The 27,566-nt window shown below is 43.2% G+C and overlaps 2 protein-coding genes across 2 annotated transcripts; both read left to right on the top strand.

Moving 5' to 3' along the window:
• Window positions 1–14,614: 14,614 nt before the first annotated feature.
• On the top strand, window positions 14,615–15,910 carry LOC136495573 (putative protein FAR1-RELATED SEQUENCE 10). Its single transcript, XM_066491466.1, has 3 exons — window positions 14,615–14,716; window positions 15,128–15,624; window positions 15,766–15,910. Exons 1-3 carry the CDS (start codon window positions 14,615–14,617, stop codon window positions 15,908–15,910), a joined length of 744 nt encoding a protein of 247 aa, XP_066347563.1.
• An 84-nt stretch (window positions 15,911–15,994) lies between these two features.
• LOC136495574 (protein FAR1-RELATED SEQUENCE 5-like) lies at window positions 15,995–17,519 on the top strand. The gene is made up of 4 exons (XM_066491467.1): window positions 15,995–16,151; window positions 16,275–16,738; window positions 16,865–17,135; window positions 17,269–17,519. Exons 1-4 carry the CDS (start codon window positions 15,995–15,997, stop codon window positions 17,517–17,519), a joined length of 1,143 nt encoding a protein of 380 aa, XP_066347564.1.
• Window positions 17,520–27,566: the final 10,047 nt, after the last annotated feature.

The raw sequence follows: 27,566 nt of genomic DNA on the forward strand, positions 1-27,566 counted from the left end.
CGAATAATCCAACACACAACCAAGATCGTACAAGATTCAACATACAAGCCACATGTTACATAAGTTCATAAGTAGTTCAACATACATCGGAGTACGAAAAGAGTTATTACAATACCATGTTTGAATACAGTAGTAGTGGAAGCAATGATAGTTCTTAAACTAACATCTCACACCATTGTTCAAATACTTGCTAGTTTATGATCACATCCCACAAAAGCATCATAGATTAGATATATAGAAGTGCCTTGCCCATGGCCTACTCCTCGTCCATGGTAGGACAGAAGCAGTTCTTACAATATCCATGATAGGCGGTGTTATCTGCAACAAGGGGGAAATAAACCCTGAGTACAAGAAGGAACTAAGCTAGACTTACCTGTCATAAACTAAAATAAAGTGACTCCAAGGATCATGCAAGACTTTATAAGTGGAGCTTGCTTGACAATTTTTTTGCAAAAAAGGCACTAGTTGACCTACACATTTTATACTTCGGTCATCAAGTTAATTATAGCTATTCATCTCTAGATTAGCAACTAAACTATGCCAAACATGTGATGTAGAATTAAGTAGCATAACAATAATAACCATAGCTAGTGTAACATTTCTAGGTTCATCATAACCATCACATTCCATAGTCCAATTACTACAATGAAGAAGCTTCGTCAAATTTCTCACTATCCTAGAGAGACGGCGATTCGAATCGATTGCAACCAGCTGGACAGTTATTCCTAACATAAACCCAGACATACCTGCACCAAGGTAGTTGTTTACACCAGAATTTGGAAGAAGAGTTGCAAGGATTTGGAAGCTCTCAAAAATCATGTCATCAAGGAATCGGCTGCATGGAGATCGGAACTAGTTGATTCGGACGCACTAGAATCAGCTTTCTTCAAATAGTGCCAGCAGATGACAACAGAAGCTACGATCGGTGTTGGGAAGAGACATGCTGGACTCTACAAAAAGGGAAAGATTAGAGTCCAAGTTATCTAAAATTAGGAATATTTTTATTATGCCAAAGATTGTATTGAATCGTACTCGAGTAAGGTTCATGTTTAGACTCTGGGTATAAATATCAAACCCCGGCTATTATAAAGGAATCAACCAATCAAATACAAAGTCAAAGACTTTTTTTGGCTCCAGCCACCCCTTAGGAGTAGGAGTAGAGTAGATCTCGATGAGTTCTTCAGCAAGTACGGCTGCATCGATCCGGTCGACCTCCACTGCTTGTCTGTAAGTACCGTCATGGTTCATACCTCTATTCGTATGGCTGCATTGATCCGGTCGACCCCCACTGTGACTCTAGTATAGGCTAGTTATCGACTCTTGTCTAATTCAAGTATGGCCTGTGTGATTCTGCCTCACACCCCACTGCTTGAATTAGATCAAGGTCAAGTTATCGGCTCTACCTTAGCATGGCAGTCTCTAGTAGATTCATTAAGTTACCGATATTGCTTATTGCTTTCATTGTTTATCTAATTACAGCAATATCACTCTGCCTGATTGAGATTGATTTGGATCGGCCTTACATCTTCTTTAACTCATCGTTTGCTAATCTAAAACTGATCTAATCTACATCTTAAGCGATGAGTTATGTTTTTATCAGCCGTTTTGCATCAATCTTGATCGTGCATAGCATGCGGTTAAGGCATGTCCGATCTTGAGTAGATCTATTAGTTAATGAGAACCGTTCCATGGCCCATCATCATGGCCTGTGGAATTCTGTCTCTCACCCCACTGTTGGCACCGTGGAGTGGGGATCGTTAGTTGGTAGACCTGTTCCTAAGAAGGCATGACCTTAACTGTGCGCTATTCCTGAATCGGCTGTTTAGCCGATATCGAGTGCTTTCACGAACTGTTCACATTACGAGATCGTTGAAGTAGAGATAAGTTGAAAGATATGTTAGCCCCATGATCTTGTTATTGTATTATGGCCTGCATGATTCTACCTCATGCCCCACTGATATTAGTAATGAGTTAGGGTCATCGAGTCTATTGTTGTTTCTACGGCCTGCATGATTCTGCCTCATGCCCCACTGGTCATGGCGATAGATGAGATCTAACATGTTCATTAGATTTATCTTTATTAAATGGTTAAGTGATGTTGAATTGTTTCTTTATATAAAAAGGAGTTCGGTTACTTATAATCATTGGCTTAGTACAAACCGATCATCATTGATATCTTATTGCCATTGATTAATATCTGCTTAAATAACATTTATCCTGAATGATAACCGATTCTTCTTATACAACCCCATGAGCTTTAACCGATTCATTGTTGCGAATATGCTGGAATCGACTATTTAGTCGATCTCCTCTCATATCGGCTCTCAGAGCCACACATTCGGGACTGTCTGGCAACACTTGCACGTTCCGCCCTTAATTACTTGTAGGGTCCGCTCGATGGAGTAGATCTGCCTAGCTTCAGCAATAAGCCGAAAGGGTCGTGCTAGTCAATTTGACCCTACAATTGACAAGGAGAGAAAGTTCATCAGTAATTAAGGGTGGAACTTGCCGGTGTTGCCAGACAGTCCCGAATGTGCGGCTATGAGAGCCGATATGAAAGGAGATCGACTAAATAGTCGATTCTAGCATATTCATGAGAATAAATCAGTTAAAGCTCATGGGGTTATATAAGAAGAATCAGTCATCATTCAGGATAAACATCATTGGCAACAAGATATCGACGATGATTGGTTTATGTCAAGCCAATGATTACAAGTCACCGAACCCCTTTTTGTGTAAAGAAACAATTCAACACCACTTAACCGTTTAATAAAGATAAATCTAATGAACATGTTAGATCTCATCTATCACCATGACCAGTGGGGCTTGAGGCAGAATCATGCAGGCCGTAGAAATAACAATCGACTCGATAACCCTAACTTAATACCAGTGGGGCATGAGGCAGAATCATGCAGGTTGTAATACAATAATGAGATCATGGGGCTAACATATCTTTCAACCTATCTTTACTTCAACGGTCTCATGATGCGAACTGTTCGTGAAAGCACTCGATATCGGCTAAAACAGCCGATTCAGGCATAACGCACAGTTAAAGTCATGCCTTACCAGGAATAGATCTACTAAATAACGATCTCCGCTCCACGGTGCTAATAGTGGGGTGTGAGGTAGAATCACATAGGTCATGATAACGGGCCATGGAATGGTTCTCTCTAGCCAATAGATCTACTCGAGACACAACATGCCTTAACCGCACGTTATGCACGATTAAGATTGATGTAAAACAACCGATAAAAATGTAACTCATCATTTAAGGTGTAGATTAGATCAGTTTTAGGTTAGCAAACGATGGGTCAAATAAGATATAAGGCTGATCTAAATCAATCTTAATCGGGTAGAGTGATATTGCTGTAATTAGATAAATAATGAAAGCAATAAGTAATATCGGTATCTTAATGAATCTACCAAAGACTACCATTCTAAGGTAGAGCCGATAACTTGACCTTGATCTAATTCAAGTAGTGGGGTGTGAGGCAGAATCACACAGGCCATACTTGAATTAAACAAGAGTCGATAACTAGCTTATACCAGAGCCGCAGTGGGGGTCGACCAGATCGATGCAGCCATACGAACATAGGTATAAACCATGGCAGTACTTACAGACAAGCAGTGGAGGTCGACCGAATTGATGCAGCCGTACTCGCTGAAGAACACGCCGAGATCTACTCTACTCCTACTCCTAAGGGGTGGCCAGAGCCGAAAAAGTAATTGACTTGTATTTGGATTGATTGATGTTCCTTTACAATAGCTGGAGTTTGGTATTTATACCTAGAGTCTAAACATGAATCCTACCCGAACACGATTTGTTACAATTTTTGGTATAAAAGAAAACATTCCTAATTTAAGATAACTTGGACTCTAATCTTTCCCTTTTTGTAGAGTCCAACATGTTTTATCCTGGCACCGAATCATAGCCTTTGTCATTATCTGTTGGCGCTATCTGAAGAAAGCCGATTCTAGTTTTTGCATCCGAATCAGCTGTTTCTGATCTGCACGCAATTGATTCTTTGGTGACATGATCTTGGGAGCTTTTGAGCCCCTATGACTCTTCTTCCAAATTTTGGTGTAAACACATGCCCCCCAATTTTGGGATAAAAGTAATTTTATCCCAAAATTATCACGTCTGCATTCCTCATCGGTCCGTAGTCATGGGTAGAGAACCTTGATTTGGGGTCTACTGCTTGTCGCTGCTTGCGCCACTCATGGGCCTATGCCTCAAAACTTTTTACAAAAGCATCACTGCTTCACGGGCACTCGGATTCATCTTCATGGACCGGCAATAAAATGCCTATCCGACCTTGGCGAGAGCAACTCAACAATTCAGCCATGTCTTTCTTCTTCCAGTTTCTTTGAGTGCCCTCGACTTCGCTAGACCCTCCATGGTCTACTCTCTTGCTATAAAGATCTTGAGCAGTTAGAAGAATTCTTGTGTATAGGGCGATTGTGTCTAACATCTTAGCAACTTGTCGAGCAAGAGAATCAACTACTGTGGTTAGAAGAATCCTTGTGATACCACCTGGGTCTTCTCTCCATGCTCGTAGAGCTATTCTAGTGTTTGCAAAGGATAAAATGCGTGGACACTTTCCCCTTGTTTGCAAACACTCGAACAGCTCTGCGAGCATGGAGAGAAGACCCATGCGATATCACAAGGATTCTTCTAACCGCAGTAGCTGATTCTCTTGCTCGACAAGGTGCTAAGATGGGAGACACAATCACCCTATGCACAAGAATTCTTCTAACCGCTCAAGATCTTCATAGCGAAAAGATAGACCATGGAGGGTCCGGTGGAGTTGGAAGCACTCGAGGGAGCAGATAGAAGAGGAACATGGCTGAATCATTGAGTTGCCCTCGCCAGGGTCGGATAAGCATTTTATAGCCGGCCTAGAAAGATGAATCCAAGTGTCCGTGAAGTAATGGTACTCTTGTAAAACTTTTGAAGCATGGGCTCTTGAGCTGGCACAGGCGGCGACAAACAGTAGACCCCAGATCAAGATTCTCTAACCGTGACTGCGGACCTATCGGGAATACAGACATGATAATTTTGAAATAAAATTACTTTTATCCCAAAATTGGGGGGGGGCATGTGTTTACACCAAAATTTGGAAGAAGAGTCGCAAGGACTTAAAAGCTCCCAAGATCATGTCATCAAGGAATCAATCACGTACATGTCGGTATCGGCTGATTCAAACGCAAAACTAGAATTGACCTTCTTCAGATGGCGCCAGCAGATAACGACAAAGGCTACGATCGGCGGTGGGACAAGACATGTTGGACTCTATAAAAAGGGAAAGATTAGAGTCCAAGTTATCTTAAATTAGGAATGTTTTCTCTAGGGATCAAATATTGTGATGAGTCATGCTTAGATAGGAGTCATGCGCAGGTCTCGGGTATAAATATCAAAGCCCGGCTATTGTAAAGGACACACAATCAATCAAATACAAGTTACTTACTTTTTCGGCTCTAGCCACCCCTTAGGAGTAGGAGTAGAGTAGATCTCGGTGAGTTCTTCAGCAAGTACGACTGCATCGATCCGGTCGACCTCCACTGCTTGTCTATAAGTACCATCATGGCTTATACCTCTATTCGTATGGCTGCATCGATCCAGTCGACCTCCACTATGACTCTGGTATAAGTTAGTTATTGACTCTTGTATAGTTCAAGTACGACTACATCAATTCGGTCGACCTCCAATGCTCGAACTAGATTAAGGTCAAGTTATCGGCTCTATCTAAGGGTGGCGTTCCTTCAGATAGATTCATTAAGTTACCGATATTTCTTATTGCTTCCATTATTTACTTAATTATAGCAATATCACTTTGCCTGATTGGGATTGATCTAGATCAGCCTTATATCTTTGTTAACCCATCATTTGTTAATCTAAACTGATCTAATCTGCACTTTAAATGATGAGTTATGTTTTATCGGCTGTTTTATGTCAATCTTGATCGTGCATAGCGTGTGGTTAAGGCATGTTTGATCTTGAGTAGATCTATTGGCTAGCAAAAACTGTTCCATGACCCGTTATCACGGCCTGTGTGATTCAGCCTCACACCCCACTGTTAGCATCGTGGAGTAGGGATCATTATTTGATAGATCTATTCCTAAGAGGGCATGACCTTAACTGTGCGCTATGCCTGAATCGGCTGTTTTAGCTGATATACAGTGCTTTCACGAATAGTTCGCATCACGAGATCATTGAAGTAGGGATCGGTTAAAAGATATGTTAGCCCCATGATCTTATTATTGTATTACGGCTTGCATGATTCAGCCTCATGCCCCACTGGTATTAATAATAAGTTAGGGTCGTCGAGTCTATTATTGTTTCTATGGCCTACATGATTCTGCCTCATGCCCCACTGGTCATAGCGATAGATGAGATCTAATATGTTCATTAGATTTATCTCTATTAAATGGTTGAATGATGATGAACTATTTCTTTCATAAAAAGAGGTTCGATTACTTGCAGACATTAGCTTAGCATGAACTAATTATTGTTAATATCTTATTGCCATTGACCAATATTTGTTTAAAGAATGATATCCATCCTGAATGATAACCGATTCTTCTTACACAACCCCATGAGCTTTAACCGATTTATTCTTATGAATATGCTGAAATCGACTATTTAGTCGATCTTCTTTCATATCAGCTCTCAGAGCCGCACATTCAGGACTATCTGGCAACACTAGCATGTTCCACCCTTAATTACTGATAAACTTTCTCTCCTTGTCAATTGCAGGGTCAAATTGACTGGCACGTCTCGGGAGGAGTGTGTAGGATCGACCACCCTTGCGCTAAAGCTAGGCGGATCTACAGCTCCATCGAGCGGACTCTTCTGGCTTGCTACGTGTGTCCTTGGCATGGGACAAAACTCTATGTCGACACACATTTCTGGCACGCTCGGTGGGACACCACAATTGTCATGGTGGTTCACAACAACAACGACATCCTTATGATACATTATGAAGATTTACCTGCTAAAGATAAAGATGTCATCGGCAAAGCTATAGAAGAATTTTAGAACAAATGTTTATTGTCCTACACCAAAACACATGACAAAACAATTGTTTAGAAATTTCCACTACCAAGAGTTCTATTACATGGGCAGACAGATACAACTGAAGTTGAAGACATGCATTCCTTTATGGAAGTTGTAGACAAATCTATTCGTGATGCCATATCAAGCCAAAATGAAGATTTCTTGGACACATTCCACAATGCCATAAAGAAGCGATTCATGGGTTTCCAGTTGGTCAAGTTGGGCCGACTTATTACAACATTCTAGATCTGTCGACCCAAGGGACTAATCAAGTCAGAGCAGCCAACAAGAAAAGGACTCGGCAGATGGAGATTCCACAAGGGTATCATTATGGCACAGATTATAACACCCTTTATATGATTCCAAATCCATGGTATCAAGGCACACAAGATTTCAATCCACAGATGGGTCAGCAAGTGTAGAGAAATCCATATTCAAATGCTGATGAGTTGCTGTTGAGGGTGACCAAGATGATGAAGAATCAGGTTGGTCTAAAGATAAAAGGGCTGACCTTCTCATACAAACGCCCATATCCAGAATGGTATGATTTGGTTGCTCTTCCCACAAATTACAGGCTCCCAGAGTTTGCTAAGTTCACTGGTCAACATAGTACAAGCATGATAGAACATGTCAGTCGGTATCTTACACAATTGGGTGAAGCATCAGTTGAGGATGCCCATTGAGTTTGTTTCTTCTCCTTGTCCTTATCAGAGCTAGCCTTCACTTGGTTTTCATCATTGCCGATTAATTTCATTGCCAATTGGGCTAACCTAGAGAAGAAGTTTCATACATATTTTTACACTGGGACTGGGGAAAAGAAGATAACTGATTTGACAACTATAAGGCAGAAGACTAATGAATCGAGCATTAGATTTCTTCAGAGGTTCCTAGAAACCAAGAACTTGTGCTTCTCCTTATACTTGGCTAATGATCAACTAGCTACTTTAGTCGTTCAAGGAATGCTGCCAATGTGGAAAAAGAAGCTGCTGGGGCAAGAATTTGATAACTTGGGTCAATTGGCTCAACGAGTGGCAGCGCTCAATAGCCAATTCCAGAGTATGCGCAGAGATACCCGATTTTAGAAAAGTACCACTGTGGCCATGGCTTACAATCCGTACTCAGTCGATGATAGCTATGAAGATGAAGAAGAAGATGTTGCTGCGGTTGAATGGAATTGGGGCAAGAAGACAGTAATGGTACCAAATCCTTGGAGAAGAGGAGTCGAGGAGAGCTATGACTTTAATGTCACCAAATCAGATAAGCTCTTCGATTTCTTGCTTGAGAAAGGGCAGATCAAGTTGCCTGATGGTCATGTTATGTTTCCCTCTAATCAGTTGAAGAATAAGAAGTTCTGCAAGTTCCATAATGCTACTTCTCATTCCACCAACAATTGCAGAATTTTTTGGCAGCATATACAGAGGGCTATTCAGCAAGGGAGGCTCAAATTTGATACGCCTCAGAAAATGAAAGTTGATGATAATCCTTTCCTAGGAGATCAAAACATGGTTGATGCTAGGCTGATCAAAGGAAAGACTAAGGTCCTAACATCAACTAAATCAAAAGAAGCTAGAACAGTCGATCCCAAGATACAAATATTGGCCGACGAATACAGGGAAATTAAGAGACGTCGCGATGAGCAAAAGAGCCGATATGAACAGGGAGGAACATCAAAAGCAGGGATGACAAAGCCATGAGTTACATCTCGAATTCTGTTGAATAAGTGGTTGTGGTAGAAGGGAAAGGATTATCAGCGTTGGTTAAAGGATCAAGAATACCAGTGTCAACTGGAAAGAGAGAGGTATGAAAGGAAGCAAGCCAAATCACATTGGAATTGTCCTTTCTTCAGACATTGCTAGAATGAAGGTTTGAAGTTGCCTACTAGACTTGACTGTCTAGAATGCAGCAATCAGTATTGGGAGTTTAGGCAATCTCAAACCAACCGCCAGTCTATCCATGCTCAAGATGCATATCATCATAATAACATGGATTGGCTCTTAAAAAATAAAAGTGTTCATGATCGGCTTGGAAAGTGAGTTATTGACCAAGACTAGGCTGATTATGGAGAAGAAGGCAACGAAAGAAAATATGTTTGGCAGGAAGGCCAATGGTGTCCAGGAGGATTAACAAGAAGCTAGAAGAGAAGGGTGCAACGCCTAAGGAATAAAGAGATGGAATAGGCTCAGTCATCTAGTAAACCTCAAGTGTGGCATACTAAGCAAACAGCCAATAGAAAGCAACCATCGGCTAATATCCAAATGGCTTTTCTGTTGCCATCGGAATTCAGAGCTCCGGCAGATCAAGAAGTGTATTTGGATTTTGATGAATTAGAGTATGAAGAAATAGTTGCCAAGTTGATGGTTGTACAACAAGCAATATTTGATAAACCAGTCAAGCATCGACACCTAAAGGCTTTATATATGAAAGGTTTGGTTGATGGGAAGCCAATGAACAAGATGTTGGTAGACGGAGGTGCTGGTGGTGTGGTTGGACACAACCACCATCTCGTCCCCAAGATGCTTCCAATCCTTGTTCCTCTTGTCGCGGTGACACTAGGATGATGCAAGGTCATTGTCGCCGTCCTTACCGCTTAGGTTGGCCTAGACTACGTCCTCACTGGTGGTGTACTAGGTGGCGATGTCCAGGAGCTCCCACGTTGTGTGTGAGGTCTCGCGGCCAAGAGCATGGACGAGCGCCTCGTAGGTCATTCCACAGATGAAGGTGTTGATCACATCGGCATCAGCAATGTTGGGGAGCTCATTGTTCTTCTTGAAGAAGCGCTAGATGTACTCTCAGAGGGTCTCATTGGCCCTATGCTTGCAGTTGTGGAGGTCCCATGAGTTTCCGGGCCGAGTGTACATGCCCAGGAAATGACCGATGAAGACAGAACGGAGGTCTCCCCAGCAGCGGATGCTACTAGGCTCGAGCTGCTCGAGCCAAGATCTGGATGAGCTCGACACAAGCAGAGGATGCTACTAGAGGCAAAGTCATCATCTGACGTCTCAACCCTCATGGCGAGGCGGTAGTCCTCGAGCCAATGGTCTAGGTTGGTCTCACCGTCGTACATGGAGATGTGCGTTAGTGGCCAAAATCACCTGGGGTAAGGTGCCGCCTGGATCACCGCCCTAATTGCCTAGGGCCCTAAGTGATCCAGGGTGGTACCCTTGTCCCTTCGCTTAGGAGTATAGGACTGCGCATGACCATGGCGCCTGGCCTTGATGGTGTCACGGACATCACTAATCCGGTGGCGCATAGGGGGATGCTGAGGGGAAGGCTCGTACCTTTGCTCCTATTGGGGCTTGGCGCCTCTGGTCCATGGGCGTCGAAGCTACTGCCAGAGGAGCCACCACCGCTTCCGGCCACTGGCATGGCGTGCACGTCGGAGTGATCCCTATTAGCGATGGTCATCTGCTGGGATAGCCTAGAGGGCACGAAATGATGTCGGGAAGCAGAGCTCTCATCCTGCTACTCGGTGGTGACACGAAGAAGTCGCCTTGCCTCATGCAGCCACTTGTTGGTCTTTGGGTCTGGCATATCAGAGATGTCCTCCAGTGGGCAGGAGGTGGCTACCATGTTGTAGGCTGCTCGAGGGAAGTGTAGGGTGCTGGGAGCCCCATGCAGGCATCGTCGTCATTGATAGGAGGCTGCGCAGCTTGCTGTAGCACAAATTCCTACCTTTGGTGCTCGAGCTTTTCCTCGGTGGCCTCTAGGTCCACCTGTCGAGCTCACAAGTGATCTACCTTCTCCTGAAGGTAGTTCGCGTGGTTATATGGACTTAGGTCTGGTGGCGTGAGATGAGGTGCCTTATCGGTGGGAACCTCGCCATCGATGTAGTAGCACATGCATGGCGGGGCATAGCAGTCGGTGTCGTCGGAGTCAAACTCTAGGCTATTCCCTGAGAGGATCTCGAGGAAGGTGCACAGCGAGGGGACATCATCCCCATGGTGCCAGATAGGATGGCGCTCCATGGTGCCATGTGGCTGACGAGGTGCTCTAGCTCTAGCTAGAAGGATGCCGCCGCATTCTGTATCCTGAAAGGCAAGTCCGAGAGGTAGTACCAGCAGCGGTCCGGTGGCGGGAGTACCTCACCGATGGTGATCTGGTGGTGGACATTAGCTAGCATGGAGGACATCTGGTGCCGGTCTGACACGGTAGGGTGTGGACCCAGACCACGCTGGATCTACTGGGCCAGGACCTCGACATCTGCTCCTAGGAGGCCCGGTGGAGGGGGTGGCACCGAGAGCTCGTTGCCCGCTGGTGCGGCCCCATTGAGCACACAAAGCTCGCCGTAGCAATCAGTGACGTAGGCCAGGCTCCCAAAGTTGAGGACCTGGCCCAGAGCGAAGGCAACAGCTATGATAAAGAACTTCCTAGGGAAACGAAGACCGCCGTCAGGGGCGGTGCCGCTTTCTTGGGCAATGAGGCAGGTGGCTCCGGCCACCGTAGAGCCTGAATCATACTTAACACTGCCCCCTACCTGGTGTGCCAGCTGTCATAGGGTCGGAACCGCGACAAGCATTATTGTTTGATTCGGTGCCAAAATACGTGTATCTGGTGGCTTGGTGGACTCAAGAACACAAGAATCACAAAAGGGACACAAGAACCCAAATCCTGGTTCGGGCTAATCGGTGCCCTATGTCCAGCAGCTAGTGATCCTTATACTCAAGAGCACCCAAAATTTGGGGGTTACAATAGAGTGTAGAGAGAGATTTGGGTTAGCTCGGTGCTAATCCCATGGTCACCTCGCCGTCGGTGGAGCCTTCCCTCATCAGAGTGGAGGAAGACAACATGTGCGGTCGATGCCCCTCTCTAGGTTGCTCTGCTCTCTGTGCAGAGCAAGAGCGGATGGAATGAGGAATGGAATGATTAAGGTCTGAGCTTATCCCTTATATACTGAGATACGTTGGGTACATGGTAGTTTGGGGGGACATGTCTATGACCTACATGCTCCAGAGTCTAGGAGGGTCTTGCAGCGGCGCTCTGTGGACCATGGCGGTGTCATGGAGCCGAAGTAGCCTTGGGCATCATCCGACTTCTCTGTTCTGACACTCTGCATGTCAGGCTACGTTGGCTTGGACTTGCCTCCCCAAGGTGGACCTTCTTGAGTCTTGTTGGTGATGAACGAGGTCGGCTCTAGGGGCTGACGTGCGGGCCCGAGGGCCGCCAAGCCCCTGGAGGCTGAGGGAAACCTGTCTTCTTGAGTCATGCCCCGTGCATGACCTTGTCGCAGGAGCGGCCGGCAAGGCCACGCCCGAAGGGTGGCGTTTGGGAGCCCGTGAGCCTTGATGTCTTGGGGCTTGTCTTTTTGCACTTGGGCCTTGGCTGGCATCGTAGGACGGGCAAGAGCCAAGCGTCGAGCATGGGTGCTATGGCATGCTCAGGTTCGGTTAGGTTACTTCGTCGGAGGGAGCACGTGAGCGAACCCGATGGGTATACCCGTTGGGCGGTCTCATCGGTCGGGAACCGTTGATCCCGTGGCTTAACATACCCATATGTTCGGATCTTGTTACTCATCCCAAACAAAGATGCAGGTTTAGGATGGTATATGTGTTGGGTCGAGAGTTGCTACTATGTATTGCCCTGCAAAAACTTATATACAAACAAATATTATCTCTTGAATTGAACACATTAGTGTTTAGAAATCCATTATCAGTCTTAGCAATGTGGGACTTATAGCTTTCGCCTTGACACAAGCAATTGTACGATTGTGTTGCTAGATAGATACTTTTTCCCTACTTTAGTTTAGCTCAAACTTCCTGGAGGTTTTCAATAGATTTGAAAAAAAAAACTTGCCTAAATTCCTCAGATGATTCACTCAAGTCTCTCAATGGTGTTTGTAACCTCACCAAGGCCATGGATCTTAGCCTTAACATCTATCCTAAAGCTTATATGGAGCTTAAGGTAGGGAGTAAAAGCATAGCCTACTTGGATTAAATATATTGCTAAGTCAAACACTTGTATCACAAGGAGCAACAAATCATGCTAATTGATCAAGATGTGCATGTGTACTCCTTTGAGAAGTTTCTCTCCTCTAGCTTCTTTTTGAGAGGGCATGGCTACTTTTCTTTCTCACTTTTTCTCTCTTTTTTTTAACACTGGAGCTCTTTGCTCTTTATTCTCTCTTTTTTTTTGGTAGCCCATGCCTCTCTTTTGATGAAAGATAGCTAGAGATGTAACTTTGATTCTCTTAGAGCAATACTATATGGAAAGCATGTGGGTCCGTATTCCCAGTGTAGGAATAGCATAAGTGTGTGAGTGTACGTGATCTTGATCAAAAAGCATGATAAATTTCTCTACTCAGATCAACAAAGCTTGAAAAAGATCAAAACAAACAAGCAACTTTTATAGTGACTTTTGTTGATGGTGTAATTTGGCTAGAGAATATGTCATGATCGGCCTAATTATATATGTTATTGATAATTAATCTAAATTAGTTGACACGTTGCTTAAGAGTTGTAACAGGGCGAATGGCGTTCCATGCTGTAGTATATACACATGAAGAAAGAAAAAAGCAAACAAGGAACAGGCCAATAACCAATACACGTATCAAGGTGTGTTGAGAGGATTTCTGGCAAGGAGCGTTGAGGGGATAATTGTGACGTGATTGTGCAGGAATTCACATACGAAGAGAACAACAGAAGAATTCGGAAGAGGAGATCGGAGAAGGATTTTGCACCAACTAATTATGTGGCTGGAAGGTACAAGTTCTATTTGGATTGGTTGTGGTATCTGGTACGTCTCAGGTGCAACGTCAACAAACAGGAGGATCAGAAGGATATTTTATTCTGTTTCCATACAGAAGAATAGCCGTATATGTATTCGACTCCGGCTCGTGTATTTTCAGCTAAAGACCATCCGCACAGACCACAAAAACACCTCCCGCCCCCGCGCCCGACAAAAACAGGCCACGCCCATTCTGGGCGGTCCCGCATCCACCCGCGCGTGGGCCGCGCGCAGCCGCCAGCACGTGGGCCGCTCGCCTCCCCGCAAAAAATGGGCCGCGCGCATCCGATTCGTCCGAATCGAGCGCCAATTGCAACGCTGTGTGTCTTGTGATTGCAACCTCGATTCTGTTCTGGTTGCAACATATATTCGTGTGCACGGGATGTCTTGAACGGCAAGTAAGAAATACAACAGAAACAGAAAAAGGGATCGCCTGAGGAGGAAAAAACGCATCCCACCCCATGCCCCCCTCTCTCGCAGTAGAGGCGCCGCCGCCGCCGGAGGAGCGCCTTGAGGGGGAGCGTGCTCCTCGCCCTACGCCGCCGCGCGAGCCGCCGCGCTCCTCGCCCTGCACCGCCGCGCTAGCCACCGCGCTCCTCACCCTGCGCCGCCGCGCGAGCCGCCTCCCCGCGTCCTGCCTCCAGCATCGAGATGGGGCCAACGCCACCGTCGCTCGTCGAGGCTGGGCCGCTCGCCCTGCGTGATCCACCAACGGCATCGGAGAGGGTCGCTGCGTTGATTCGAGCACATTGGAGAGAGCCTCCACCGTCATCGACACCCATGCTTCCCCCGATAACAGCAATTACAAGCGATCCCCTCCATCATACGACGACACTCATGCCGCCGGCGACATTGGCTCCAGCGGACATGGTGACTCCAGATGCCAACCAGCTATTCTACCCGGTAAAAAAAGCACTTGACCTCCCTTATGTTGTGCCTGTGAGTTGAATGCTTGAATCACCTGTGATTTTTGTGCTAGGTGCAACTAATTGCGACACGACTTTCGTAGTAATTGCGACACAACTTTGGGATTAAACTGAATAACCTGTCACTGACTTTTCCCATGGATCTGGAAAAAAATGCAACTAATTGCAATAGAGATTTGGTAGTAATTGCAACAGAGATGTGGTAGTAATTGCTACACATGGCTTTGAGTTTTAAACTGAATCACCTGTGTTTGGCTTTTCCATGGATCTGATAAAAAGAAAATGCAACTGATTGCAACTAGGATGTGGTATAAATTGCAACAGAGACATGGTAGTAATTGCAACAGAGAATTTTCCAGTGAGTTTGCATCATTTTATTTTGAAAAAAATGTCACACATGTTTTGTATGTTTTCTTTTTGTCAGGAATCAACTATACCAGCTGTGTTAGTGCCAAGAGTGAGGCAGCAATTCTCTACAAAAAATGATGCTTACATATTTTACAAAGATTATGCAAAGCTGGCTGGGTTCAGTTTGAGGACAGCGAGAACAAGCAAGGAGACGAATCATTGGGTCTGCAACAGGGAAGGGAAACATGAGAGCAAAAATAAAGAAGAAGAAGCAAAAACAGAAAAGGGATCGAGAAGATGCGGCTGCCCGGCTTATGTGAAAGTTAAGAAGGATGGGAAGCATAATTTCTGGTTCTTTGACCATGTGCAGGAAGCCCACAACCACAAACTTGAGCCGTCTCCCAGGATGACAAGATACATGCATGCGCACAAGAACATGGCAGAAGGCATGAGTGATTTATTTAACATAATGACAAGGAACGGAGTTCCACATCAGGCAGCATTGAATGTGATGGCGGATCTGTATGATGGTCGCCATATGTGGGGTTTTACAGAGAAGGACATAAAGAATATGTACGTGCTGAATTTTTTTTTCACTGAATTGCAACATGTCACATATCTGAATTGCAAGATGTCACATATCTGAATTGCAAAAAAACATGTGACTGAACTTTTTCTAATAAAAACTGCCCTATATTTTTTAAATGTTCATAGGAAGGCGGCGAAGGCTAGGGAGGAAAGAGAAGATGATCTTAACAAGCTGCTACTGTTCTTCAGAGAATGCAAGGAGAACAACAAATATTTCTACTGGGACGTGGATGCAGATCCAAAGACTGGAGTGATCAAAAACATATTCTAGAGTCATGCAAGCCAGAGAGCTGAATACAAAGATTTTGGAGACACCATCACCTTTGATATGACACATAAAACCAACAGCAAGAAGATGCCGCTGGCGATGTTTGTTGGAGCCAACAATAACCTCAAGAACATGACCTTCAGACAAGCTCTGATTGGTGATGAATCGATTGGATCATTCAAATGGTTGTTTGAGACGTTCAAGAGTTGCATGGGTGGACAGGAACCTCATGTTATCCTGACGGGTGAGCCTTATCTTCTTTTCTAAAAACACTAATTGCAACCTTAAAAAATTGTATAGTTGCTGCAGCAAAATGCCGCTATGTGTGTTGCTGATCCTGTTTCCCCCTTGTTTTCTGTTTTATCAGACGAAGATCCAGCAATGAAAGTTGCAGTTGAGTTGGTGTTTTTCAAGTCTCAACACAGAAACTGTCACTGGCACATAATAAGGCCTTGGGAGTTTGAGTTGGACCAGCTGTACACCGAGCACAAGGATAAAAACTTGAAGGAAAGGCTTGAATCGTTGATAAACTATCCATTGGGCCCGACGCAATTTGAGGTTGAATGGGAGAAGCTAGTTGATGAGTGTGGCATTGCTGATCATCCTGCCATTAGAGCCCTGTGGGATAAGAGGGAGAGGTGGATAGCTGCTTATTTCAAGGGGATGTATTGTGGTAGGATGACGTCGACGCAACGATCGGAGAGCCAGAATAGGGTGCTCAAAGATGGCTATGTTAGTGAGAGCACTAGCCTGCACATGTTCGCTAGAAGGATGCTAGACTCACTCCAGCACGCTGACCACATGGACGCAGGAGAGACACATTATGCACAGGTAAAAGAAAAACAAAAAAAATCACATGGCATTTGCAATGGTTACTGTTCCCCAGTTACAACACAGTCCATATTCTAATTGCAAAAAAAGACAAACATACTAAAAAATAAAGATTGCTAAATGCAGGCTGAGGTGGTGCGGGCTTGCAAAGCAAAATTTGATGAGCAGCTATGCAGAGTGTACACTAGACCTGTATACCAAGAGTACAAAAAGCAGTACAATAACAGCACAGCATTTGTCATTCGCCCTGATCTAGACCCACAGATGAGTAATGGGTGGTTGGTGAAGCATGAACAAGGGGGAGGGAGCTTCTGCTGGGCACAACATGAATTCAGGGTGGTTGCTGATAAGGACAATGGTGAATATAGATGCGAATGCAAACAATGGGAACACACAGGTATGTGCGGATCTGAAAAAATATTTGTTAAAAGCTCCAATTGCAACTTCGTGGGCACATAGTTGCAACATGTATCATACAAATGATTGCAACTTTTGACATGTGCATCTGTTGTTTTTTAAAAAAATTACAGGCCTATTCTGCATGCATATTATAAGAGCCTTCACCCACCTGCAGGTCCAGAAAATCCTAGAGAAGTACATCCGGAAAAGGTACACTCGTAGTGCGAGGCAAGAAGTTACGTGGGATAGGCATGACGGCGTGCTAATTGGTCCAGCAGCAAGCCAAGAACAGACCCGGATGTCCAGCTTGCTACCTAAGTTGATGAAGCTCGGAAGGGCAGGAAGTAGGTCAGATCGTGCTTATCAAGAGACAAATAGGTAGCTAGACAAGATCATCACAGGAATTGAAATGTTTCCAAGAAGCATGGAGAATGGGTCGCCAGGTAGTGGGCCATCAGCAACTGAATCAGTGGCGACAACAGCACACCCTGCTAATGATGACACCACAGCTAATGGGTCGCTTGGCAGTGGGCCATCGGCAACTAGATCAGTGGTGACAACAACACAACCTGATAATGGAAGCTAATTGCAACACTGATGTATGTCGTTTGCAACAATGATATGTGGGTGATTACTCTCTTAGCTTCTCATCAGACGCGATCTTGATCCTCAGAGCTAGAGCCTTTGCCAATGGTACTTTCGGGCGGTTGTTGGGAATTAGGAAAGGAGATATGTACTTCCTTGGCTTCTTCTTCAACCGCTCTCCCACATGTTTGAAGATCATCTTTTGGAACTGATTGAAGTCTTGTGATCCTTGTTCACATTCCTCTTGAGACAACCGGATAGGTGGGGTTAAGCAATTTATGTCTTCAATTGGATCATCTGGAAAAGATGCATCAGATGCAGCTCTGCTGGGCCCTTCCTCACCAACGACACTGCTCTTCAACATGGCAATCTCTACATTGGCTTCATCGCGCATCTGACACAAATATTTCTCATGTTGAGCGCAGCGCGCTTCCTGCTCTTTCTTCATACGAGCAAGAGACCTCTTGTTCCCAGCAGGTGCCCGAACAGCTTTCGCTTTCTTACGACCACCACGAAGAGGCTTGGGAAAAAATGGAAAATTATAGTGAGCTGCAAACTATTAGAAAAAAGCTATATATATGCAAACAGACACGAGAAAAAAAGCTGCCTGCATAAAAAAATAATTGTGTGTGTGTTTGTGTCATAAATAGCTTACAACAGATTTGCTAACTTTGCGGCCGGTGCTTGAGGTTGTCAAGGGATCCTCCATGTGATCAGATGCCTCCTTTCTTGGTGTCTCAACATCAGGATTGGCAGGCTGTGGTTGTGGTTGCCTGGATGCACCTCCAATCTCATTGGTTATGTTCTGTGGAATACAAATTGCAACCAATAAGACAATCCAATTACAATATTGATGCTACAAGAATTACTACACTATGAAGTGATCATCATGTCACCTGGTTAGTGGAGGGATCACCAAGCATAGATGTTTCCAGCTGATTAATTATGGACTCCAACCCCTTCAAAGGACCACGCAATGGAAGCGGTGCTTGGGGTAAATGAAAAAGAAAAGTATATAAGAATTAACATGGCAAAACGAAAGAAAAAAAACTCATAATGAATACAGCCAAAAAAAAGAGGGAGATTCATATAAAAGAATTACTTGATATGCCTTTCTCCTGGTCATCAACATTGCTGCTAGGTGTTGGCGGCGTGTGTGGGGGGCTAATCTGAGATGACTGGGCATCAACATTGCCGCTGCTTGACTCAGTGTTAACTGGTTCACGAATTTGAGAATGAGGATTTGTAACTTTGAAAAAAAGGAAAATATAAGCTGGAATAATTAAGGTTGTAGGACCCTACCACATTGCAAATGCATATTCTACTGGAGACATGACCCCAATTGCAACAGAAACTACTGCACAGTTGCTACTGGTGCCATGACCCCAATTGCATCAGAAACTACTACAAAAGTTGCTACTAGTGCCATGACCCACATTTGCAACTCTTGCCATGAACAAATGTGCGTGTGAAGAAATACTACTAGTGTAACAAAAAAAGCCAATAAAAATGCAACAAAAAACTACTACAGAAAAAATACTAGTCAAAAATACAAAGGATGCTAGATAAAAACACTTATAACTGTACCCATGCTGCTAGAGATCGACGTATAGCATCTGCATGTATAAAAAACAAAAAGACAAAACACAGGAGACCAAAAATTGCTACTAGAGACATTACCCAATTGCAACAGAAACTACGGCACAGTTGCTACTAGTGCCATGACCCAGTACTACAAAGGAAGAAAAATACTAGTGGTGATTACAAAAAAATATGAAAAAGAATAACAAAAAATTACATGGTGATTTCGTCCATTCCAACATAAGTATTCGAGGATTACCTCCAATATTTCCACCTTCTCCAGCATCTTTTTTGCCCTCTCCTACTGCACCAGATTCTTTGTCAGCACCTTCTTGGCCATCTTGGTCTCCGCCTTCAGGTCCTTTCTCAGATTCTTTTTCAGCACCTTCTTGGCCATCTCGGTCTCCACCTTCAGGTCCTTTTCCAGCACCTTCTTGGCCATCTCCATCTCCGCCTTCAGGTCCTTGGCCAATATCATGGTCTGAATCACGTCCTTGGCCAAATCCATCTCCATCGAATTCTTCTTCATGAAAATCATCTTGGCCAAATCTAGCTCCACTAGTTTCTCCTCCTGCATACCAAAAAAAATAGACAACCAACATAAGCTTGTTGGCCCACCTGCACCCCAATTGCAACACAGATAATGGCTGTAATTGCAACATGAAAACAAAAAGACATAAATGCAACAAAAAAAGAGAACCTAGTGGTGGTTCAACATCTGGAATATGTCCTCCGTTAGTCTCTCCTCCTGCATACCAAACAAATAGACACCCCACGAAGCTTGTTGGCCCCCTTGCCCCCCAATTGCAACACAGATAATGTGGTAATTGAAAAATGAAACAAAGACAAAATGCAACAAAAGTACCTCCTCCAGAATTTGCTCCAACATTTTCTTCTTCTAGAACATCTTCGTCACCTACTGCTTTGCGTTGATCTTCATCAACAGCTGATTTAGCTGCTGCTGCATACCCAAAAATTTGTTAGTCTTGCAAACAAACTGATAATAAAAATTGCAAAACTGGTATGACACATAATTGCAACACATATATATGTTAGTAATTGCAATGTGAATATGTTGAAAACTACAACAAACTACCTGATGCTCCGGATTTACTCTTCTTCCTCCTCTTTCCCCTCCTACGCTCATTAGCAGCTTCCCTACCAGCATGGGAATCGGCAAGAAGCTTCTGAATAGCACTGAAGCACTCGTGATGACTTTTTGCCATTAGATCGTTGGCCATAGTAATGTACTAAGCAGCCTTGGTCGTGTAGGTCTGGGCCTGGGCAGTACTGTCATCAAAAGCCTTCAATATCTTAAGCGCCTCTGACTTCCTACTTCTTCCAACTACATCAGCAATGCTCTGGCCAAAAGCAATACGGAAGCTCGGGTATTGGTGTAGAACAAGAGGCTGAAGCTCCATGGCAGCATGCCCGCCAGGGGGATGATGTGTGCCAGCCACGTCCGCTGAGGTACCAGTAGCATAAGAAGCTCCCTCAAGAGCAAGAACATGGCGAGGGGCAGCAATAGCAGGAGCAGCTGGGACAAAAGCGGGGGGTGTATAACATGTGGCGGCGATGCTTCTCAACTGCAGGTTTTTAAAAAACAAAAAAATGAAACTGGTTATCTGAAACGTAAAATCACATACTGGATAAAAAACATGCAAAAAATCAAAAAAATCAAAAAAAAAATAGATTATCAGCATCTTACCCTGAGGTTGCCATATTGAATAGCATCTTCTAGAACATCTCCCCTGCGATCCAATGTTGTAATTCTATCGATAATTTTGCTATCCAAAACAGCACATTGGGGGAGCGCGAACGAGTCTACCTATAGCCCATGCTGCAAGTGATCGACGTATAGCATCTGCATGTATAAAAAAGACAAAACAAAAACACACAGGACACCAATTACTACTGAAGACATGACCCAATTGCAACAGAAAACTACTACACAATTGCTACTGATGACATGAACAATTAAATTACTACTGGAGACATGAACCAATTGCAATAGAAAACTACTAAACAGTTGATACTGGTGCCATGACCCTAGTTCCAAATTCTTGCCCCATGAACAAAATGTGTGTTTTGGAGAAACTACTACACAGCCAGAGAATTACTACTAGTGTAACAAGCCAGTAAAAATGCAACGGAAACTACTACAGAAAAATACTAGTAAAAAATACAAGGGATGATAGACAAAAATAAAACAACAGTAGACCAAATGCTACTGGAGACATGACCCAATTGCAACAAAAACTACTACACAGTTGCTATGGTGCCATGACCCCCACTAGCAACTCTTGAGAAACTAAATGCACAGCCAGAAAAAAATACTACTATTGTAACAAGCTAGTAAATGCAACAAAAACTACTGCAGAAAATTACAAGTCAAAAATATAAAGAATGCTAGATAAGAAAAGATCAACAGGAGACCAATTGCTACTGGAAACATGACCCAATTGCAACAAAACTACAACACAATTACTACTGTGCCATGACCCCATTTGCAACTCTTGCCATGAACAAAATGTGTGTTTTTGGAGAAACTACTACACAACCAAGGGAAAACTACTAGTGTCACAAAAGCCAGTAAATGCAACAAAAACTTACCATAAGAAAAATACCGCATCCTGTGAGAGGTGCATGGACGCACTTCGCCGCGAAATCCTTTTTATACACACATGTAGCTTTGCTAAGGTTGTCCACTACTGCTTTGCACCAATTAATCTTGCCAATGTTGTCCAGATCCTCAGTATATATAACATCCTCAAGCCTGATGCAACTATCAGTGTTTGAGAAAAGTAAAGACTAGAATACAGCCATAAAAAATGCCCTAAGACCCAAATCCCCCATGAGCTTCTTGCTCTTCAGTCCATCCACAATATCCGCAATCCTGATACCCAGCCTTTTGTATGTACTAGGACAGATTTGTTCTCCCAACTCATTCCGCCTAACACGAGCTTCAGCGTCAGACATATAAGGTGGGTCACCGCCAACTTTGGGTATCTGGAACAGACACCAAACAGTGTGCTCATTAACATCAATCACTTTACCACCACCAAGCTCTAATTTCATTGTTTCTGGGTTAAGCCTCAACATAACCCAGGTGAGCAACTTCCTATCCAGGCAGGTTGGTCTGAATCCCAACAATCCACCAAAACCCCTTGCCTTTACTATATCTTCATGGTCAGTAGGGAGAACTTTGAGAAGTTCATGAAATTTTGAAGGAGAGCAACGAATTGCAGGAGGCTGCTTGTGGGGCCTCTTCATATTGGCTACATTCACTGCATCCCCATCACCATCAGCACTAGTGTCACCATCGCCGCCAGCCTCGGCATCATCCTCTCCATGTTGTTCACTCCCTGCGTCACCATCAGTGCCAGGATCAAAATCTGGATCTTGCTCTCTTTCCTGTCGTTCATGCACTTCACTCTCAACATCAGGTCGGGGTGGACTGGGGAGCCTTAATCTCTTCTTCCTGCCCTTCGACTTGTATACATTCAGCCTTTTCGGCTCCGGTGAAGCAAAACGGGGGGAACACCGGGGGGGGTCACTGCCCTGAGCACCTGATACATTCTGCTCATGCGAAGCAACACAGGAGGAACACCATGGAGGGTCACTGCCCTGGGAACCTGATACATTCCCTTCCGAATTCATTATAACCACTGCCATTGAAAAAAAATACACATCAGAAAAAAAGCCAGTTGCACAAAAAAAAGAGAATAAAACATAAAATTGCACTGTTAACCATTTGCAACCAATAAAACACTACACTTGCACCTTCAAAAAAGATTGAAAAAGCCGGATGTAGCAACAGTTACAATTTTAGTTTAGTTTCAGATGAATTGTCAACAAATTACAACTAGAACACCCTCCCAGTTACAACTAAGGTTAGAAGCTAGTTACACAAGTCATCAAGAGCAAAACATGAAAGGTTTTGAGTCTGACATATGTACTATGTCCATCAACACTTATAAGGTTATCGAAAACAAAAAAGTCCCAATTCATGCATATATTAGAACCCATGAAAAAATGGTGTCATTTTGAGCCCATGAGCCATAGATCAAAACAAAACAAAAATCGAACAGTATCCTCTACATATTAGAACCCAGAAATGAACAAACCAGCATTGTCAACCAATTGCAATCGATAAAACACTAGAGATGCACCTTCAGATTAAGTGAGTTGCAGCAATTGTTACAAAATCAGTTGAATTTCAGATGAATTGTCGACCATTTACAACTACAACACCCTACCAGTTGCAAACATAAGGACAAATAGGCTAGTTACACAAGTCATCGCAAAAATTACAAAATTAAGTACTAATATGGTTACAATTGCAATTGCCCCATGGATCCTCTAAATTGCAAACAAACCATAAAAAGCCGATTACAAACGAGCGTAATAGCCAGTTAAAACGAATTCAATTCAAAATTAAGTAGGGATAGGGAATGGGGGATGACTTACATCGGGATAAAAAGCGGCGGTTTCGAATTTGAGCACCTCAACACGGCGACGCTCGATCCCTAGGTCCAGAAATCTGAAGAGCGGCAAATGGAGAGCGGAAAACTGCAGCACACGAAGCGGCAAATGGAGAGCACGGGGTGTGGGGGAGTACGGGGTGGCGGAGCACCGACAAAAATGAAGGGCGAGTGGGGGCGGTTTTCTCGGCGGAGCAATGGGGGCGGTTTTCTCTCGACGGAGCGGCGGCGCAGCGCGAGCGACGGCGGTTCCTCGCAAGGAAAAGAGCAACGGAAACTGAACAGAGGGAGTGGAGGCGGTTTGTTGGAGCGTGCCACGTGCGGACCAGGTGGTGCGGGTGAGGCGGCCTCGGGCGCGTGCGGGCTGGACCAGATGGGCGCGCGCGTCGGTCGGTTTGGCCTGGGTGCATTCTCTGTATAGAATGCACTAAACCCTAAACCCTAAACCCTATATATATATATATATATATATATGTTCTGCAGCTGGCCATAGAATAACTTATTCTGTGGCCACTTTGAGTTACGATAGTTACTATGCTAATTTATGAGACTATAGTAACTCCTTACTATGCTAATTTATGAGACTATAACATTATGGCAAATATCACCGTGAATTGTAGTAACACAAGTATCATAAATGCATATTCATGTTATCGTAAATTGGTACAAACATTATCGTAAATCAAGGTGGCTATAGAATAAGTTATTCTATGGCCAGCTGCAGAATAGTCTTACCATATATATATATATATATATATATATATATATATATATATATATATATATATATATATATATATATATATATATATATATATATATATATATATACATATATTATGGGGGTGTGGGCGATTATTTATTTCAAGTAGCCAATGTAGCCAATCGACGTAATACATCTACTCTTTTTTATCGTTATTTATCTTTCTTCTACCATAGGACACTAGTACTTGCCGAACCTTAATTTCCATTAGGGATTGGTAATCTTTATCGTTTTGCGCTGAAAAACGATCGGCTCTCCTCCACGAAAGCGAGGAACCCCTTTGCTAGTTTGTCCTAGAAACTAGTCGCTCGTCGTCGCGAAAGCACGATAGTTACTGTGTTGTTGTGCAGATCAATTTCGCGTGCCACTAGCTTTATCATGTATGAGTGAACATGTATTTGGCTCTAGTAGGAATTTATTACCATTGAGGAACTTCTAGCAAGAAAGTTTTAGCATTTTGTAAAATAAAACTCTAGGTTGTTTTTACCATTCCTCCAATAGGTCAAAAGATTTACTTTAATCTTGGCTACAACATATCTCACAAAAACTTATATTTGGTTCTAGCATTTACAGCCCACAAAGGCATTCAGCTTAAGACGAACTCTAAGTTATCATGCTCAAAACTTAAGAAGTATCAGGTTTTATAAAAAGCTTTTGCAAAGTATCACAGAGAACTATTCATCATCTCCAAAATAACTTATCATCATGTATTAGAGCAGAGTATCTTTTTAAGGTAAATTTTAAGACAAGCATAAGAACAATGTAAAGAGAGAGTTCAAGATCTTTCATACCAGAGCGAGGAGAGATATCTCCCCAAGCTTGCCTTTTGCATAGGTTGGATTCATCTTCTGGCGGCTCTTTGATTCTTTCTTTATTGACTAACTACTACTACTAAAATCAAGCATAAATGACTAAACTTACATTTATTTATTACTACTAATTTATTCATTAATATTTATTTTTATTTTATTATTTTTTGGTTTTTTTAAATACAAACTCTATCCTATAATGCATAGCTACTACAGACCTTTATTTATTAACATAGAGTAGCTAAATGCAACTAACTAATCAACAAATTTTAATTGGGGAATTTAAATATGAAATGCAACAACTAAATTACGATAAATATGCAAGGGATAGAAAACTTACTTTCTTGATGGTCTCAAGGTTTTTCTTTCTTGAGCGGTGGTGTTTCCTCTTGTTTCACCTTGGAGGCCTTGTTAGGATCCAGGCATGACAATATTGAGGACGGACCTTTCTTCTTACGCCATCTCTTTTTGTTCTTCTTCTTGACAGGCTTCTCCAGTTATTCAATCGGCTTTGGTTTTTTTCATTTTGATGCTCTTCTCCGGATGCTTCTTCTTTTCATGTTTCTCATCAAAGAGGGGTTGTCTAGAGGAAAAGGCAAATATTTCCTTCTTTCTAGCAAAGTGGAATTGGATTTGCCTATAAGTGCAAGCATTTGCAGTATTAAGGAAAGGACGACCAAGATTTAAAGGTGTATCCATATCGTTGCCCATGTCTAAGATCATAAAATCTACATGGACATAAGCATCTCTCACTTTAATTAACAAGTTAGTGGCTACTCCTTTGAGATAATGGGTAGATTGATCGGCTATCTATAGGTAACTAAGGTTGGAGCTAAGGCAGTGTAAAATAGTTTATTATAAGTTTCCTTAGACATAATGTTAACACTAGATCCTAGATCACAAATAGCATTATGAAAAGTATGGGTTGCTATGGAGCAAGTAATGATGGGGTTCCCAAGATCACCTTTCTTAATACGAAATCCCCAACCATTTAATGAAAAATCATACCTTGCCATAACATGGTTGGCAGTCTCCGTGGTTCCTTCAAGTTTGCCTAGAATTCTATCTTTTTCATAGGATGGTATGGCAGCTGCTATTTATGCTAATTGGGTTTCTATCATCTTATTGAAACTAAGTTGATTCTTTAAGGCGAAAGAAAATTCATCCAATTTAGCATTTATATTTTTCAACATCTTGTCATGAGCATGCAACTTTTTATTAATTCTATCAGTCATTCTACCATTGCTATAGACAAGATCTTTAAGGAAAACATAACTATTACCTTGATTATTCAAACATTGGGAAGAATAATTATAATTGTTACCTCCTTGATTATTGGAGCGTTAATTCCATCCTTGATGTTGTTGTGGACGAAACGCGTTGTCATTGCTGACAAAGTTATGATCTTCCTAGGTCTTAGGTCTGGCATTTCTTGAATGTCCAACATCTCCACAGACTTCACAAGTCTTGTGGGAATCCATAGATTTGAGTGTCTCTTGGGCACTCATCTTCTCATAATGTTCAACTGGCCTTACGAGCAGATCCATCTTAGTTGTAAGCATGTCAACTTCCTTAATTCAATGCATACCTGATTTACGGGGTTGGAGTCGATCATCGCTCCATCCTTGGTTGGAGACCGTTTTCTCGATCAACATCTTAGCATCTGCAACACTTAGTGAAAAGAATGCTCCACCAGCAGCAGCATCTAAATGGCTCCTATCTAATGGGACTAACCATAGTGTGTGAAAACTAGTCTTCCATACCATGGTAGAAATTCTGGATCAAAAGCTAGTCTTCCATACCATGGTGTGTGCACGCAGAGACATACTCTTACATTTGTTCCTAGGCTTTGGGAATCGACTCATCAGCTAGTTGTTGAAAACTAGATATCTTATTGCGAAGAGCATTTGTCTTTCCCATAGGGAAGAACTTGACTAGGAAAGAGTTGGAACACTTGTCCTATGTGTCTACAACATTGCGGTTTGAATAAAACGAATGTTGAGCCTTTCCTAACAAATAGAAGGGGAAAAGGCGAAGACGTATAGCCTCTTGGGTCACTCCCTTAATTAACGCTGGCTTAAGCTCAAAGTTAGCATCCCCATTGATAACATTGGGTCCGATGGCTACATTCGTAGCCGAGGGTGCAAAAAAATCACGAATAGAGTTATCGGCCATAGTCATGTTGGGTAGTGATAGGATATGAGGGA

This window comes from Miscanthus floridulus, chromosome 12, assembly GCF_019320115.1.
Source record: "Miscanthus floridulus cultivar M001 chromosome 12, ASM1932011v1, whole genome shotgun sequence".
NCBI classification, from domain to species: Eukaryota; Viridiplantae; Streptophyta; class Magnoliopsida; order Poales; family Poaceae; genus Miscanthus; species Miscanthus floridulus.

Coding starts and splice junctions, on each gene's coding strand:
- LOC136495573 (XM_066491466.1), top strand. CDS start 14,615: ATGCCGCCGGCGACATTGGCTCCAGCGGACATGGTGACTCCAGATGCC. Junction 14,717..15,127: donor ACCTCCCTTATGTTGTGCCT/GTGAGTTGAATG, acceptor TCTTTTTGTCAG/GAATCAACTATACCAGCTGT. Junction 15,625..15,765: donor GAGAAGGACATAAAGAATAT/GTACGTGCTGAA, acceptor AAATGTTCATAG/GAAGGCGGCGAAGGCTAGGG.
- LOC136495574 (XM_066491467.1), top strand. CDS start 15,995: ATGCCGCTGGCGATGTTTGTTGGAGCCAACAATAACCTCAAGAACATG. Junction 16,739..16,864: donor GAGAGACACATTATGCACAG/GTAAAAGAAAAA, acceptor TGCTAAATGCAG/GCTGAGGTGGTGCGGGCTTG. Junction 17,136..17,268: donor CAAACAATGGGAACACACAG/GTATGTGCGGAT, acceptor AAAAAATTACAG/GCCTATTCTGCATGCATATT.